Genomic DNA, 18,220 nt, shown 5'->3' with positions numbered 1-18,220 from the left:
AGGTCCTAAACTGAGCCTTGTGGGACACCGTATTTAAATGAATACTGATAATTCTTTTTTTTTTAGAAGAAGAATTATCAGTTCAAAATTGAACCTCTTTCTAAAATAAGATTACAAACACTTAAGAATTTTCTAGATGCTCGCTCTGTTAAAGAAGAAGAAACGGTCTCTTTATCAGGTCAACTGTGTCAGAATCTGGTTTAATAACATTCTGATCCATGTGACGGATAAATATTTTAGTTTAAGTAATGATAAATATCTGACGGAGCATTAAGAATGAACCGAAGCTTTCTTACCAAGAAAATTGTCCAAATAGGAAAAGCAGGTTCAGGAAATCAGATCTGCCGGCCTGAATAACTGAAATGTAAATGCTGCGATTCTCCCTAAAGACACCACAGGGCTGTTAAACCAGAAAAATTGTCTGCAAACCCAGATGAGCAACTTCTCACGCTTGACACAGACCATGAACTTGCAGAGTCAGAAGGTTTAACTGTCACCTTTGTCTGTCACATTTGTCTGAATGCCGCAGTTAGAGCTAATCGTGTTTTTTACTGTGGGATTTGTGTACATTTCAACCATTTGTTTCCTGATTCAGTTTCCTTATATTTCATTTCCCCTAGCACAGGTGTCAAACTCCAGTCCTTGAGGGCCAGTGTCCTACAACTTTTAGATGTGCCTCTGCCTGCTTCAACACAACATAATCAAATATTTAAGTCCTTCTCAGGACTCTAGAGAACTTGACTCCATCCTGAGGAGGTAATTAAGCCATTGGATTCAGGGGTGTTGCAGATTGCAGGATTCTAGGTCACAAGGACTGGAGTTTGACACCCCGTACAAGAAGAACTTCATCAGAAGGATTATTTTTATGCTGTAGTTCCTGTCTGCTTTTATTAATGTATTTAATTCTGACAGACCCTTTTAAATTGTGTTTTGTGATCATCACACTGAAATAATAATAAAAGTTTGTGAGGACTTAGTGATGATTCCAGCAACACTTGAAGCACTGGGAAACAAATTTATTAACAGACCAAGGAGTTTCACCAGGGCCACAGCAAACAAAAATTAAACTCCTGCAAATTGATGATTAAAATCTTCATCTGTCTAAATTAAGAACAATTAAATGTACTGTTTAGAAAACTGCCATCCTGTCTCCCTGCAGACAGACTGTGACTTTGTAGCTGCTGACTGGCTGTTCCCAGGCAGCTGGAGGCGGAGCCATGATCAATCTGTTTGCCCTGGATTCCACCTGAGGCTGTTCAGAGTGAATGGCAGCAAGACGAAAGAAACATGTTCACCTTCAAAGTCGGTCAGTTCATCTAATTTCTTCATGATTTTGATTTCTTATCCCAGTATGTCGGAGGTTTTCAGAACGTACAGCTGGGTTACCTTGGTAATAGATCAGAATTACGTGTACAGGTGGTGATACAGCTGGTTGACTGTACAGCTTAGGATTCAGGTGTTTTCCTGTCTGAGTTGTCTAATAGTTATTTGTTTCACGTATTTCCTTCCTGAAGTTTCTCCTCTCTGATAGTCAGTTTATTTCTGAATTTAAAGCTGCACTGATTGGACCAAAGGTTATAATTTGTCTACTTTTACCTGTTAAAATTTTTTATTTCATATATTTTTAAGGGAATCATGAGCCGTAGTTTAACTGAAAATATTCCTAACTTGAGCTTCTAACAACTTCAGGCTCAAGTTCAAGTTTAGATCTTTGCCGTGATACAGCTTCACCAGAAACGGGAGAGCGTGAAGTTATAGAGTGAGTCAGGATGGCTAGACACTGCAACAAAACTAAAAACTGAAAACACTTGAAAGTCCTGTTTACCTGACAGGCTGTGCTGCATTCCTTTTTCTTCTGTTAAGTTTCTGAAACCTTCTGAATGCTGAGGAGTTCATCTGCACATGGTCATAGTTACTCACATCAAACGTAGAGATGGAAAAATCTTGACATTTTATGGGCCAGTTAACCTTTGAAGCCTGGTGAACTTTGTCTCAATGCAAATGCAGGTATTCATTCGTTCTTTAAGGCTCCACCCACAGCACCTAGTCTGATGGAGCTGCTGCACACTAGCTCCAGCAGACACCACACGCTATTTCAACAATGATGGACGACACTCCTAGTTCTTCCAGATTCAGTAGACAGAATCTCTGGAGTCCAAAAGAAGAAGAAATGTGATCTGATAGAGGTCTTTCGGAGAAGATGAACCCTGAAGAATCTGTTCCAGTTTCGTGTCCTCTGAGGTTTAGGGCCCATTTTCACAAAGAATCCTAACACTAAAAGTAGCTCCTAGTATTTCTAAGAAAAACCTCAGAATTTCTCAAATTCTACAATTTTTCTTAGAATTTTCCCTCGGTAAGAAAAAAGATCTTCACAAAGCATCTTAGGCATTAAGAAGGCTCCTAAAGTAACCAAATGTTGAGAGTTAGTGAGGAGGACTTTTAGTGAGCTCAAGAGTGTCTTAAGCAGAGAAGATGGTGGAAAAACAGAGGGAAAGGAGAGCTATTCTCCATACAGTGAATTAAGATGCTTCTGGGGTCCACCCCCTTAATAGTTGAGTAAACGAGGACATAAACTTCTACAACAATCATACAATTATTAAAATAGAAATAAGATAAACATTATCCTTCCCCGAGGGGGAAATTAAATAGTTTAAGCGGCAGAACAGGTTAAAGGCGCACCTCTAGTAAGGTAATATTAGGAAGGATAAATAAATAATAGAGACAATAATAAGTTACCATAAATGAAAGTGAACAAAATTACAAACAATATAGTACAGAATTATTTAAATATTTATGGTCGGTAAAATGCTTTCAAAAATAAACAATAAAAAAGTTGAAAGAAATACATTACCAGTCAAAGATTTCAGACACTTTCTCATTTAATGGTTTTCTTTATGTTTATGACTGTTTCCAGTGTTCATAGATTCTCACTGAAGGCATCAAAACAGTGAATGAACACATATGGAATTATTTAGCAAATGAAAAATTGTGAAAGGACTTTAAATATGTTTTGTATTTTAGATTCTTTAAAGTAGCCGCCCTTTGCTGTGATGACTGAAATATTAATCTTTGACTGTCTCTTAATGAACCTCTGGGAAGATCTTTAAAGACTCTTCGGAAAACCATTTCAGGCGACCTCCTCATGAAGCTCATGGAGAGAATACCAAGAGAGCAAAGCAGTGATCAGAGCAGAAGGTGGCTATTTGAAGCATCTAAAATAAAAAAATGTTTAGAGTTATTTTACACCTTCTGTTTACTACATAATTCCATGTGTGTTCATTCACAGTTTTGTTGCTTTTGGTGAGAATGTACAATGAAAATAGTCATGAAAAGAAAGAGACCCATTAAATGAGAAAGTGTATCTAAAATCTTTAACTGGTAGTGTATGTTGTTAATGGAAAGAAACAAAATGCACCTTAATAAACTCACTTAACAAGGAGAATGGTGAGAATCAAAGTGGCACTTTTATTAATTCTTGCAAGAATTGAGAACGGCCAGAGGATACAACCAAACCAGGGTCTCAGTCTCCCCGTCCTGCTGTAAACAGGAAAACATTTTTATAACCCGTCACAGACTGAGAAAGTAGTTCACAATACAGAGATTAAACAGACCTTGAGCATCAGATTTCTAAAATAGGTCAGCATGATGTGACGCCTCGGAGAGAAGAGAGGTATCTTCTCTTGGGTAAACACGACGTTCATTTCAGAAAGGCTTTTCATTCCAGACGTCTCTAGGTGTGGCATGCTGAGCTGCAAGAGTAGATCTAGTCTGAACTGGACATCTTATAGACAAGCTGATCGAGGATGCACATAGTAAAACAGATACTAAACAAGATGACCTATTTGAATTTTTCCACTATCAATGTAGACATAAATACAAATTCTGGACAAGATATTGTACAATCTAAACAATATATACATAGAATTGAGATGTAAATGAGGTCAATACATATTTTCTGTATTGTACATGATGATGTCAGTAGACTAAATGGTCATCTACACCCACCCGTCTGTGGAGAAGTTCTCTGGTGTGCTGCTATCTCCTCTCTTGCACCCGATCGCAGCAGGAACCAGAACTGCTCACATTCCAGGCTGGTGCTGAAAGCAGAGGGAACGACGCATTGATCTGCTTGGCAATGCGCTCCCAATTCTGCCTCTTTGTGATACTGGGACAATACCTTTTAACAGTCCTCTTCTCAGCAACCAGCTGTGCCAACAGCAGGCTCTGCTCCTCTGTCCACTTCAGTTTTCTCCACTTTTTTTTTGTCCATTTTGTTTTGGTCAAAAGCAAACCTCTTTATACAAGAAGGCAACCACAGTAAACTTTAGACACGAGTGTCCACATTAATATCAAATAGATGACATATAAAAACAACCAGCATGGCGAGTAAACATAATAATATGCATATCAAAATAATGATGACCATGTAAATAAGCTAAGTTCAAACGTTTTGATGCTGTGTGACAACTAATTTAATTTTGCTAAGTTTAATCATTATAATTTACACATCTCTAATTCTAGTCTAAATTCTATGATCGGTTAATTTCCCTTCATTGATTACTGGAAGTATATTTGTTTCTGTTTTTGTTTTTTGTAACAACCAATCACAGCTCTTAGAATACAGCGTCACACCTAGCAACGGGGTCAACCACTCCTACTCACTAAGATAGGAGTTTCTATCGTCTCCTCGCTCAGAGTCGCTCTCAGCAGCAAACTGAATCCACCTGAAGCTTGGAATCCTTGGCAGGAATGTCTTAGTTAGGAGCTCTCTGAGAATCTTTGAAAATACGGGCCCAGATCTCCAGGAGTTCCCGGTCAGATGTTAGGAGATTTCAGATCTGGTGCTGATGTTTTGATCCTGATGCTTGGTTTCACTGAGGTGTTCTGATATGAGAAATATGGAAAAGTGGATTCTTCCACTTTTCCATATTTCTCATATGGAAAAGTGGATTCTTCTTTTCCCTCCTCTAGCAGAGTAGTTTTAGTATCCTGGAGTTGTGTTGCTGAGTGATGGCAGGATGGATCAGAACTTTGTTTGCAATAATCAGGGTGTTGCTCTTGTCTGTCTCAGTTATGGTTGAGGTGCAAACACACCCTCCATTTCTGCTACCTGTATGACCCCTTCTCTTTTCCAATGGTTATAATCAGTCTGACAGAGAGAGGTATCCCAATCATTGTGGTTTTTAGTATAACTATGGCCATCAGTGGGTTGTAGATGCACAAACTTTATCTGTTTATTACTTTACTTAGTGCCCCTACACGTGGCCCGTTCTGGGGTGGCCGGGCTCTGGCACTCAGTGGTTTGGTCTGGCCTCCCCGGCGGCCCCGCGCCGTTCCAGACCCTTTGTGGGGTGCCTTGAGACAACATTGTTGTAAATAAGCGCTATATAAATTGTTAGATTTATGATTATTGATTAATTAATCTTTTTCAATAATTATAATTAAAAATCCCAATTTGACAAAATTAATTTCTTAACCGAAATCCTCATTTATGAATCGAAGCCAGAGATGTCTTCTGGTGTTGTAATTGTGGCTCAACGCCTTTGATAATTACATCCGTTAAATACTCAGTAATAATTGATAACTATTACCGGAGATGTCACTGTTCAATCAACCGTTTCTGCCGAAACGTGTGGAACTTCAACCTTATCTTGACTGACAAATCACTCTTGCACAAAATAAACACAAAATGCCTTCTCTTTATCTATGTGAATATTTATTAAATCACAGCCTGATATAATCTGTTCTTCCGCTTTAAAAATCTTCACCTACTCAAACATGCAAAGTTCTACACAAAAGGGGTAAAATATCTAACTAAACAAAATAAAGCAAAACACCAGTGTATGGGATCAAACCAGCAGTTATGGCAAAAATGATAATATGACAAAAGGGGTGTGGTGGTGAGTGGATGTTGGGTCGCAGCTCAAACTGTAACTCAGTTATACTCGGTCATAAAACGTCCCCCAACGCTGGGCGAGGTGAACAGACAAAGGGTTACAAAACCTTTGGCAGCAAGCTAGCAAGCAGTAAGGTTGAAGACAAAGAAAATGGGGAATTTCACCATGAGGTTATTTTAACAGTCCAGTCTCACAGCGCACCTGCGCTTGCTCTCAGGTGTTCAACAACCCCGCAAAGCGCACACAAAGCTGGGTAGCAGAGCGGCTTCCAGGCATCCAACACATTTCCAGGCACATGAAAGTTTCAATAAAAAGGTTACATGCACATATAATTCAGAACACATTAGATTAAATAGCGAATCTAATCGCACTAAAACCTCCTGTACCCTGCCCAGGCTTCTAAGAAAGAAATGAAAATAAAGGATGGGTTTTACTTGTCGTTGTCTTCCTTCTGAGCGGAGTTGAGAGAGAATGGGGTGGAAGTTGGGAATTAATGTGCGTCCACAGTTAACTTCAGGAAAAGCGGTCAATCTTCGTCCTCTGGCCTCCTTGGCGAAAGGGAAAAATATGATCTGACCATCACAGTCGACTAGGACAAAACAAGGTGGCGATTCGTCTCCTTGAAACTCCGTGTTTTTTTTAGTTACGTGTTAAACTCACGTCTTCGATTGGCAAAGTGAAATTTCTGGCCTTCTCATTCCAGAAACCTCAGTTATGAATTTTTCGTTGGCCAACGAAGGAGATTAAATGAAATCCACTCGGGACTCTTCTCAAGATGACGCTTCAGATGTTGGTAACCATGTCACGGTCCCCAGCTGAAAATGAGCCCTCAAAATGGGCGCCTTCCTATATAGTGTCCTGTGACATCAGACTTGGGACGCCCCATCATAGCAGTCGCAGTGTCCGACGGGATCTGTAGTAACGGACTGTCCTGGATACAAAATGGCCGAAAATGCCAGGAGGCCTGGTGGCGTCCAGCAAGGTGCAAACGGTCCAATATTCAGCAAACAAGTGGTCCAACAAAATAAATAAAGTGAACTGAAACTATCTGTGTAGTTATGCTGCTATAGGCTTAAGATGCTGGAGGACATAATGACCACTTTCACCCTCTTCGCTACATTCTCACACTACTCTCCAATTTTGCATTGTTTGCTGTTATTTCAGCTTTGTTCTCTCTTTTCTCTTCCTAGAAGCTACACCTGGCCTGGCTCTGTGTCTACCTGTGACACCTTTCTGGAGAGGGGAATCGTCCGAGCGTCTGCTGGCAACAAGTTAATGCTCACCCTCTACCGATGATCCACATAGCCCTGTCTTTAGTGTTTAACCCTTTCTCTCTCCTAGACATGGCGATTGACTGAGCTTTAACTGTGACTAACTCTATGTGCTCTCTTTCAGACTCTAACCTTGAAAACTGGCTCAGAGTTTATCTGTTCTTTCTTTCTAGATGAAACAACTAAAGGAGCTACATCCATTAACATTTACTTTTCCTTCCCATAGAAAGTACTCCTGGATCAGTGCTTCTTTGTTCTTTTTATGTCTCTGCTCTGTTCTCTCAAACCCCAACTCGGTTGTGGCAGATGGCCGCTCACACTGAGCCTGGTTCTGCTGGAGGTTTCTTTCTGTTAAAAGCGGGTTTTTCCTCTCCACTGTCGCTACATGCATGCTCAGTATGAGGGATTGCTGCAAAGTCAACGCCAGTGACTGTCCACTGTCTCTACATGCTCATCCAGGAGGAGGGAATGCTGCAAGTCACTGACTGAATGCAATCTGCTGGGTTTCCTTAGACAGAAAAACTTTTTATCCAATTTGAATAAATAATTAACTCTGACTGCACTGTTCAATGTTTCGGATTAATTGGAATGTATGTACCTGACTGTTGTGAAGTGCCTTGAGACAACATGTGTTGTGAATTGGCGCTATATAAATAAAACTGAATTGAATTGAATTGATATAAAATAAGGTAGAAAGAAGACAAAACAAAAACAGATAAGTTCTAACAACATAAATGGTGATTAAATACATTAAGATCTCTTTAACATCCTGGAGCATCAGCTAATAAAAATACTCACCTTTCTCTCTTCTCATCTGAATTTTTTTTAAATGAGTTAGAAATATTCACATGAACCACTTTTAATACACGGATGCTCAGGTTCTCTTTCGTTTTCCAACCTTTCTTTCCAAACACTCATCTAGATCACTACGTATTGATGACCTTACTAACGTTTAACGCTCCTGCATTTTGTAGTTAATTAATCTGTAGATTTACTTTATTAACCCATTGTTCCTTCCTGGAGGACTCGGTCCTTACAGAACCCCTGAATAGTGTCTGCAGAACCCTGCAGCTGTCTGAAAAACATTTCTGACTTATTTGCAGTAAATTACAGGATGTGTTTTATGAAAATGTGTTTTATACATTTAATTATGATATCTAATGTAAAATAGAGTTTTATCGGGCTTCTTGTTAAAATGTTTAATTCAATTCAATTCAGTTTATTTATATAGCGCCAATTCACAACACACGTCGTCTCAAGATACTTCACAAAAGTCAGGTACATACATTCCAATTAATCCTAACTATTGAACAGTTCAGTCAGATTCAGTTATTTATTAAAATTGGATAAAAAGTTTTTCTGTCTAAGGAAACCCAGCAGATTGCATCCAGTCAGTGACTTGCAGCATTCACTCCTCCTGGATGAGCATGAAGAGACAGTGGACAGTGACTGGCGTTGACTTTGCAGCAATCCCTCATACTGAGCATGCATGTAGCGACAGTGGAGAGGAAAAACTCCCTTTTAACAGGAAGAAACCTCCAGCAGAACCAGGCTCAGTGTGAGCGGCCATCTGCCAAGACCGACTGGAGGTTTGAGAGAACAGAGCAGAGACACAAAAAGAACAAAGAAGCACTGATCCAGGAGTACTTTCTATGGGAAGGAAAAGTAAATGTTTATGGATGTAGCTCCTTTTGTCGTTTCACCTAGAAAGAAAGAACAGATAAACTCTGAGACAGTTTTCAAGGTTAGAGTCTGAAAGAGAGCACATAGTTAGTCACACTAAAAGCTCAGTCAATTGCCATGTCTAGGAGAGAGAAAGGGTTAAACACTGAAAGACAGGGTCATGTGGATCATCGGTAGAGGGTGAGCATTAAGTTGTTGCCAGCAGAAGCTTGGACGATGCCTGTTAGTTAAAAAGCTAATAATTACAGACAAGTGCATGAATAAGGCACAGATGAACCAAGTAAGTTTGACTCGCAAGGGAGAGACAGTCCTCTGCAGAACAGCGACTTCCTTCTCCCAAAGGAAGAAGTCCTTGCATCAGGCTTTATTTACAACTCACATTCTTACAAGTAAAAAGCGGGAATCGGTTCAGCCAATTCTTACAGGGATTTTTAATGCAATTTTCCAACAATGCCCCTCTCCAGAAAGGTGTCACAGATAGACACAGTCAGGCCAGGTGTAGCTTCTAGGAAGAGAAAAGAGGGAGAACATAATGTCAAAAACTGAAACAACAGCAAATAATGCAAAATTAGAGAGTAGTGTGAAAATGTAGTGAAGAGACTGAAAGTGGTCATTATGTCATCCAGCAGCCTAAGCCTATAGCAGCATAACTACAGAGATAGCTCAAGATAACCTAAGCCACTCTAACTATAAGCTTTATCAAAAAGGAAAGTTTTAAGCCTAGCCTTAAAAGTAAACAGTTTGTCCATCTAGAGCCCACCGATGGCCATTGTTATACTAAAAACCACAAGGATTGGGATACCTCCCTCTGTCAGATTGACCATAACCATTGGAAAAGAGAAGGAGTCATACAGGTAGCAGAAATGGAGGGTGTGTTTGCACTTCAACCATAACTGAGCCGGTTTAGGTTAAACCTAACTCCCCCTTACTCCATCCAACAGGGAAGGAAGAAGATGGAGGTACAAAATAAGGAAGATAGCTCAGGATAACCTAAGCCACTCTAACTATAAGCTTTATCAAAAAGGAAAGTTTTAAGCCTAGCCTTAAAAGTAGACAGGGTGTCTGCCTCACGGACTAAAACTGGGAGCTGGTTCCACAGGAGAGGAGCCTGATAACTAAAGGATCTGCCTCCCATTCTACTTCTAGAGACTCTAGGAACCACCAGTAAACCTACAGTCTGTGAATGAAGTGCTCTGTTAGGAACATATGGACCAATCAGATCTCTGATGTATGATGGAGCTAGATCATTAAGGGCTTTATATGTGAGGAGGAGAATTTTAAATTCTATTCTGAATTTAACAGGGAGCCAATGAAGGGACGCTAAAGTAGGGGAAATATGATCTCTCTTTTTAATTTTCATTAGAACTCTTGCTGCAGCATTTTGAATCAGCTGAAGGCTTTTAACTGCATTTTGTGGACATCCTGATAGTAACAAATTACAATAGTCCAGCCTTGAAGTAACAAATGCATGGACTAGTTTTTCAGCGTCTCTCCTGGACAGGATATTTCTAATTTTGGCAATGTTCCAGAGGTGAAAGAAGGAAATCCTAGAAACCTGTTTAATATGGGATTTAAATGACATGTCCTGGTCAGAAATAACACCAAGGTTTTTTACTTTATTACCGGAGGTCAATTTAATGCCATCCAGGTTAAGTGATTGACTAAGCAGTTTCTTTTTTAAAGACTCCGGTCCAAAGACGACAACATCTGTCTTGTCTGAATTTAGAAGCAGAAAATTTAAAGTCATCCAAGTTTTTATATCTTCAAGACATGCTTGTAGTCTATCTAACTGGTTGGGCTCATCAGGATTCATGGATAAATAAAGCTGAGTATCATCAACGTAACAGTGAAAATGTATTCTATGCTGCCTGATAATTTTACCTATTGGAAGCATATATATAGTAAAGAGAATTGGCCCAAGTACTGAACCCTGTGGTACTCCACAATTAACCCTGGAGTTTAAAGATGATTTATCATTTACATGAACAAACTGGAATCTGTCAGACAGATAAGATTTAAACCAGCCTAGCGCTGTTCCCCTGATCCCTACAGCAAATTCCAGCCTTTCTAAAAGAATATTGTGATCGACTGTATCAAATGCAGCACTGAGATCTAACAGAACCAGAACAGACACAAGTCCATTATCTGAGGCCGTAAGAATATCATTAGTGACTTTCAGCAGAGCTGTTTAAGTGCTATGATGAGCTCTGAAGCCTGACTGAAACTCTTCAAACAGGTCATTGCTGTGTAAATGCTCACACATTTGATTAGCAACTATTTTCTCAAGAATTTTAGATAAGAATGGAAGATTGGATATAGGTCTGTAATTTTTCAAGTCATCTCGATCAAGCGAAGGTTTCTTAAGTGAAGGTTTAATTACAGCTACCTTAAAAGCCTGTGGTACATATCCATTTACTAAAGATAGGTTAATCATATCTAAAATGGGGCTGGTAATCAGAGGGAACACTTCCTTAAATAATTTGGTTGGGATTGGGTCTAACATACAAGTTGAAGGTTTAGATGAAGCTAATATTTCTAATAACTCAGGAAGTTCCACAGGATCAAAACAGTCCAAACACAGATCAGGTTCTACAGTTACTTCCAATGTTGTGTCACTTGCTCAGGATGAAGTAATCATCTTCGGGAGTATGTCAAAGATTTTCTTTTTAAGAGAATCAATTTTATTTTGGAAGAATTCCATAAAGTCATGACTGCTAAGAGCTAAGGGAATAGATGGCTCTGTGTAAGTTTAGCAACTGTACTAAAGAGAAACCTAGGATTATTCTTGTTCTCTTTTATTAATGATGAGAAATAAGCTGTTCTAGCTTGGTGAAGTGTCTTTTTATACAACAGTAGGCTATTTTTCCAGATTAAGTAGGAATCCTCTAGGTGTATAGAGCGCCATTTTCTCTCCAATTTTCTAACATTGTGCTTTAAAGTACGCAGATCTAAATTAAACCAGGGAGCTAGCCTCCTATGAATGATTACCTTCTTTTTCAAGGGGGCTGCATTGTCTAATGCACCACGCAATGATGAAGAAACACTATGAACAAGAGAATCAATTTGTGAAGGGGCAGAAACAGAATTATTGCCCTCCACTGTGTTTTTCTCTGATAACGAGGAAATCAAAAGTGGAACAGATTCTTTAAAGGTTGTTACAGCATTGCCTGATAATGATCTACTATAATGAAATTTTCTTTCAGGTGTGGAGTACTCGGTTAAATTAAACCTAAAGGTTATTAAAAAATGGTCAGACAGGACAAGGTTATGAGAAAATATTATGTCTTTACACTCAATGCCATATGTCAGCACAAGGTCCAGAGAATGAAGACAAAGGTGGGTAGGTTTGTTAATGTTTTGAGCAAAGCCCATTGAGTCTAAGATAGCATTAAAGGCTATATTTAAGCTATCACTTTCAGTGTCAACATGAATGTTAAATTCCCGTACTATAATAACCTTATCTGTATGTTTAAACCAGTTTCATCCAGCTGATGATTCAGTTTCAGTCCTGTGACAAAGCGATCATCACTACTATTGACAAAAGATCATTCATTTTGGTCTGAAGCTTATTTGTTTAAAGATTGCTGACATTTGATCGCCTTTAATCCAGTCCAAAATGTTTCCTTCTCTGAGTTTGTGTTGATTCATTAACTTTAAAGCCATTAACCTTCAGTACTGTCCTGACTGTGCCTGTCAGACACTCTGCAGGATTTACCTGCTGCAGAGGATGATTTAGCTTCTCACCTGTCTAACTTCTTCCACCTGAAAAACTCAACATTCACATCAATGTTTTTTTTTTTTTTTACGTTTCAGGAAAGCCAAACATCAGGAAACAGTCAAACATCATCAAATGTAAGTTTCAAAACTTTCTGATTTAACCCTGTGTGATCACAGCTGCAGGTCCTGGTTGTTAAATTCCAAACCAAGGTTTGGTGGAGTCACTGGTCGGGATCAAAGACAGGAGGACAACTGAAGGCAGGAAGATCTAATGACCCGAAGGGCACACATCCTGAACCAGGAGTCCAGAACTCCATTTGGTCTCTGCAGAGTGGGTGCTAAAGTATAGTAGAGGCCCCTGCAGAGTGGAGAACCCTGCACAGTGGGGCGGCAGCCGACAGGGACGGAGGAGCTTAAAACATGACGTTGGCTAAAGTTTCTGTCTTTTATCCTTTAGAGTTTATTCTGAATTATTATTATTAAATAAAAACAATAAACAAATATGAGAATAGAATTGATAAAAAGCATAAAAGTATCTCATTAAAAGATAGAACCAGATAAAAATAAAGTAAAAATCTAAAATTATACTGAGGTTGTAGGTTCTGCAGCAGAACCGATCCTGGGTCAAAAAGGTTAAAATTGTGGTGATGAAACAAAACCTTCACTGGGAACCGGTATATAGCTGAGGCTGAAATGGACCTGGTTCGGACCAGCTTGGTTTTGCAGCTGATGTCTGAATCAGATGTGGCCTGAAACTGTTTCACATTATGTGAGATAAAAATTATTTTAATTCAATTTCTCTATAATTTGACCTTCATGAAATCGAACGACCTGTTTGTGAAAATTAAAATGGTGAAAATGCATTTTATTTATAAATAAATCTGTCATCATTGACAGAAACTCCAGGTTATTTCTGAGAAATGTCAATTGGAGTTTTCCTTTTGTTGACGGTGTTTAGCCTGTGATGTCATTAAAGAGTTTAACCTGCAGAGAACCCTGGAACCTGGAGGGTTCTAAAGGTATCCCTCCTGTTGCAGCAATGACTGATTGGATCAGAATCGGATCAGGAAATCTTCACGTTTATTCAGCTGTTGATGCTCTAAAACATCTGAAACAGGTTTATCTTGTTCATGTTTCTCCACCAGGGTTCCTTCAGGCACTGACGCTCTTCATCCTCCTGTTGGTTATCATCTTCATCGTCCTGCAGTTCTACAGTGACCCAATCAAAGGTCAGAACCTCCTTATTCTGCAGCGTCTCTGCTGGTAGAAGCTGTTCCTTTGTCACCTGTGTCACTGTAGAGATGATGTGGGACCTGTGGAAGCTGCAGACATCAGTGAAAGTCCTGCGGAAGTTCCTATTTTCTTCTTTAAAGGGATTAGTCTCAGGTGTCCTGTAAAGGTTCACCTTATGTGCATCATGTTGCAAATCTTCTAAGTCTGATGGATTCATATCAAAGCCGATTTATTTCAACATTTCTTCTCTTCCAGATATAACAAAAAGTTTGTCCATCTCCAGTCGGACCTTCAGGACGAGCTCCCAATCTGCAGGTAAGCCGCCACTGAATTGGATCAGACCCTATGGAGCCGCTGATTAAAACTGATCTGGGTTTTTCCCTTGCAGAAGGACCATGTCTCAGGAAGAAAGTCTGTCCGACCAATCGCCTGAGTTTCTTCATCCAGAGCGGAGCTGCAAACGTTGTTCCTCCAAAGATCTGCGTCAACAATGAGCTGTAGGAGCTCCCGTGTCTGTCTTCTTGTTTCCTATCCACAGTGGGGGTTCAGTCTGCTCTGTCTGTCTCTTTGTGGACATTTAGTTTTCAGCCTGTAGTTGTGCAGGCTCTCCATGTTTTGTGTCTCTCTGGTCCTTCTGCTTCATCTCTCTGCAGTCAAGTTATTGTACAGATGTGTGTTGACCATCAGCGTTTCATTGCTTCAGGGTTTTAGGAGCGGTTCTGAACAACGCTGGCAGTGGAATAAACATTGTGGTGGTAAACGGTGAGTGTCAGGGGATTATATCAGAATTCTTCATTTTATCTTTGTTTTTGTCAGACTGATGAAAACTTTTAACAATAGAAACTTGTTTTGCATTTGTTTAAATTACTCTGCAATATGTATATTTAATTTAGACTTTTTCTTCATGATTTTGTATTATTATTTTATATTATTTCAACTTTAATCTTAAAACGGGTAAGCTGCAAACCAAAACAAAATAGTTCCTCCTTATCTTTTTCCTCAAGTGACCCCAATACTCTGTCTTAATTTTTCATATGGGTAAGAAGTTAAATAATTTTTAAACTATTTAAAAAAAACTATTATTAAATCAAATACTTAAAAAACAATTAGATCACATCTATTACATGAAAAGCGCATGCTTATCCTCATCATTGTATGGGAGACTGACTAACTGCAATGTCTGCATATTTATGCATGCATAAATAAATAACAGGACTGAACAGACCACAGCTCTGCAAAATAGGTAGATATGTGTTTGAATCCTAACTATGTAAAGTTTCATGGAAGGTGTTTGCAGTAAAATGTAGTGTTTTCATTAAAAGTCAGTGAGAAATGGCCTTAAAACCAGGGCAGTAAAGAAAGTTGCATAATTGCCCAGTCTCTCTGTTGCTAAATCAGCTTCAGGCTGATCTCACCTTGTCTGTGTCTGGCAGGTAAAACCGGAGAGATCCTAAAGACGGATTTCTTCAACATGTACAGCGGCAGTAAGTCACCATACTGCCCTGAGAGCAGATTCAGTCTGAGCTGAGCTGGTCCTGAGGCTGATGTGTTTATGTTGCAGAGGTGGAACCTCTCATCGAGTTCCTGAAGAACATTGAGACGGGTTCTATGGTTCTGATGGCCGTCTATGATGAGGGATCCAGGAAGTAAATTCTCAATGATGACATTTTGTATTTACAGAGTAAACCTTTAATCTGTTCAGAGGAAATAAGATAACATTTCTCAGTCTGTTTATATGAGTTCAGGTTGTTAAAGTCTAAAAACATCTCAGAATTAATTGAATTCCAGATTGTTTCATAAGCCCCTTCAACATGACGTTTTTAAATAGTTTTTTATATGATTTTACATTTTATTTTATCCGTTTGATGACACAATCACTAAAATATGGTAGATCCCTGGTATCTGTCACACCATCAGACCTTCTTCACAGTTAGAGAGTTATCACCACATCTTCTCAAATATCTCATAACCAAACACTCTATTTTTTATCTGTGTCTGTAGATTATTAATCAGAGATATTTGAGTTGTTTTGTTTTTTCAAACACGAGAGAAAATACATTTAATTTATGCATTAATAATAAGGTAATATTGATAAAAAATAACATATTATTCACATTAGAAAGCGGCAAGCTGCTTATTTATTTATTTATTTTTATATGTATATATTTACTAATATTCACTTATTATTTTTATGTATTAAAATGTATTCTGTTCCTGTGTTTGACCAGCTTAAATGATGAGGCCAAGAAGCTGATTGCTGATCTGGGAAGCTCCATGATCCAGACTCTGGGATACAGGGATAACTGGGTGTTTGCTGGTGGGAAAGGGTCAACGGGAAAGGGCACCTTTGAGAAGGTAAAGTCATTGGGCAATGATCAGGAAGACACTTTGAGGCAGTATATGGCAACATGATGTGCTTCACAGACAGAAGACTCCTCAAGGGCCGGTGTCCCGCATGTTTTAGATGTGTCCTACAGACTTGAATTTAAATGGTTGAGTTAATTTGCACGGTGGCGCAGTTGGTAGCACTGTTGCCTTGCAGCTAGAAGGTCCTGGGTTCGATTCCCGGCCAGGGGTCTTTCTGCATGGAGTTTGCATGTTCTCCCTGTGCATGCGTGGGTTCTCACCGGGTACTCCGGCTTCCTCCCACAGTCCAAAGACATGCCTGTTAGGTTAATTGGTCTCTCTAAATTGCCCTTAGGTGTATGAATGAGTGTGTGCATGGTTGTTTGTGTGTTGCCCTGCGATGGACTGGCGACCTGTCCAGGGTGTACCCGGCCTCTGGCCCATAGACTGCTGGAGATAGGCACCAGCTTCCCCGCGACCCACTATGGAATAAGCGGTAGAAAATGACTGACTGACTGAGTTAATTTCCTCAGCATGTCTGTAAGTTCTCCAGAGGTCTGGCAGGGAGATGTGTGTTGGATTCATGTGTCTTGAACCAAGAAAATATCTAAAACATCTATGTCCTGCAGCTTTTAGATCCATTCCTTCTCCAACAGACCTGAATCAAACAAATGTCTCGACACCAGGCTTCTGCAGAGCTGAATGACTGAATGTTGATGAGGGAATTCAACCATTTGATTCAGATGTGTTGGATTCATGTTTTAGATCGCCCCCAAACTAAAACACGAGGATTGACTTCAAGCTCTGCTGCTTTCATTTTAGTAGAGTTTCTTCTATTGCACGTGTCAAACTCCAGTCCTTGAAGACTGTTGTCCTGCATGTGTCTCTGGACAGCGGCCCCTGAGGACTGACTTTGGACCTCACTGCAATATGCAAAACAATATAAACAATTATAAATAAATGCTATAAGAGCAGTTAACTTCAAGAGTAAATTATTAAACTCAAATTAGACAGCAAGTAAAATGTAATTGACAATAAAGACAAGTTTGTTTGACTTAACAGCAAACTGACGGATCTTGGGTGGGAAATTAATCCCAAGAACCAGAACCATATTTTGTTCATGTGGCTCTATGGTTTCCCTCAAACTGAACCCAGACCTCTAGTTTGTAATTTGCCCCAATTTCTCATGTTCGAGGCAGTTCTGTCCTGTTTGTCTCCTGAGCAGGTTGCTCCATCAGCTTCGCTTCACTGACTCCTTTATCTGCTGTGAAACTAAATCCTCTCCGTTTGTGTGTTTCAGAAAGCAAAGAACGACAAATCCACAAACACATACGAGGAATGGCCTGAGATGGTCGAGGTGGAGGGCTGCATTCCCACATACATTGAATGATCCCCCGCTTTGACCTGGTTCCTGCCAACGGTAGTGAGAGGGCAGAAAGCTGGAGGAACCGGATGGGATCTTTAAGACTTTCTTTGGGATGAGGTGAACAACTGATCTGCTGGGCCTTGGTTTTCCTGCATCTTTTTTTGGATCCATTGGATCCTCCAAATGTGACTTTAGAGAGAAGCCTGCTGCCGTGATACAGGGAGGAAATAAAATGATACAGTTTAAATTCAAATGATCCGGTCAACTTTGGAAGGAAAAATGCATCTGTAATCGGGGGAAACAAAAAAAATATCCCAGAATCTCGGCCGCTGATTCGGGATGCTAAACCATCTGTAATAATCCTACTGCTGTAGTTTAATTTTTCTTGCCTCTTCGATTCAACATCATCAGAAAACTCCAACCTTCTTGATCCAGTTACAGGTTCAGCCTTACCTGCAGGAGGTTCTGAAGACAACTTCCCCATCATAGCTTCCAGACTTCTGCTCTGAACGCAGTTTTTATTCCTTTTAATAATTTAAAATTTAGACGTTTTTTATTATTCAGAAAATACATTTTTGGAGAGGAGATTTAATGGATTTTGTTACCAGTTAGAAAAAACTGTAGCATTATGTTGCAGTTAACTTTATGTAACATGATGTGGAAAAAACTGTATCATTCTAAATATTTCTAATAAACTCAAAAACTAA

At 39.5% G+C, this 18,220-nt stretch overlaps 1 protein-coding gene and 2 long non-coding RNA genes across 4 annotated transcripts in view; 1 reads left to right on the top strand and 2 right to left on the bottom strand.

The window, feature by feature from the left end:
• The window catches only part of LOC124883697, a 12,680-nt gene extending 10,707 nt beyond the window's left edge, over positions 1-1,973 (bottom strand). The window contains exon 1 of the long non-coding RNA XR_007042272.1: positions 1,826-1,973. This is a non-coding gene — a long non-coding RNA (uncharacterized LOC124883697). The remainder of the gene's footprint in view (positions 1-1,825) is intronic.
• LOC124883691 (protein FAM3C-like) lies at positions 1,185-18,220 on the top strand. Its single transcript, XM_047390925.1, has 10 exons — positions 1,185-1,306; positions 12,665-12,703; positions 13,714-13,797; positions 14,057-14,116; positions 14,190-14,298; positions 14,505-14,563; positions 15,235-15,285; positions 15,363-15,447; positions 16,030-16,156; positions 17,448-18,220. The coding sequence occupies exons 1-10, from the start codon at positions 1,288-1,290 to the stop codon at positions 17,535-17,537; spliced, it is 723 nt and encodes a 240-aa protein (XP_047246881.1). The 5' UTR covers positions 1,185-1,287; the 3' UTR covers positions 17,538-18,220.
• Positions 3,442-4,280, bottom strand: LOC124883703. 2 transcript variants are annotated; one of them, XR_007042273.1, is made up of 3 exons: positions 4,006-4,280; positions 3,612-3,749; positions 3,442-3,534 (listed from the first exon to the last, which is right to left on the bottom strand). It is a non-coding gene; the product is annotated as an uncharacterized LOC124883703 (long non-coding RNA). The 2 variants fall into 2 exon arrangements; XR_007042274.1 differs by having other exon boundaries at positions 3,450-3,537.

Source organism: Girardinichthys multiradiatus, chromosome 2, assembly GCF_021462225.1.
Source record: "Girardinichthys multiradiatus isolate DD_20200921_A chromosome 2, DD_fGirMul_XY1, whole genome shotgun sequence".
NCBI lineage: Eukaryota > Metazoa > Chordata > Actinopteri > Cyprinodontiformes > Goodeidae > Girardinichthys > Girardinichthys multiradiatus.
This window is presented reverse-complemented; position numbering and strand designations above follow the sequence as displayed.

Coding starts and splice junctions, on each gene's coding strand:
- LOC124883691 (XM_047390925.1), top strand. Junction 12,704..13,713: donor ACAGTCAAACATCATCAAAT/GTAAGTTTCAAA, acceptor TTTCTCCACCAG/GGTTCCTTCAGGCACTGACG. Junction 15,448..16,029: donor TATGATGAGGGATCCAGGAA/GTAAATTCTCAA, acceptor GTGTTTGACCAG/CTTAAATGATGAGGCCAAGA.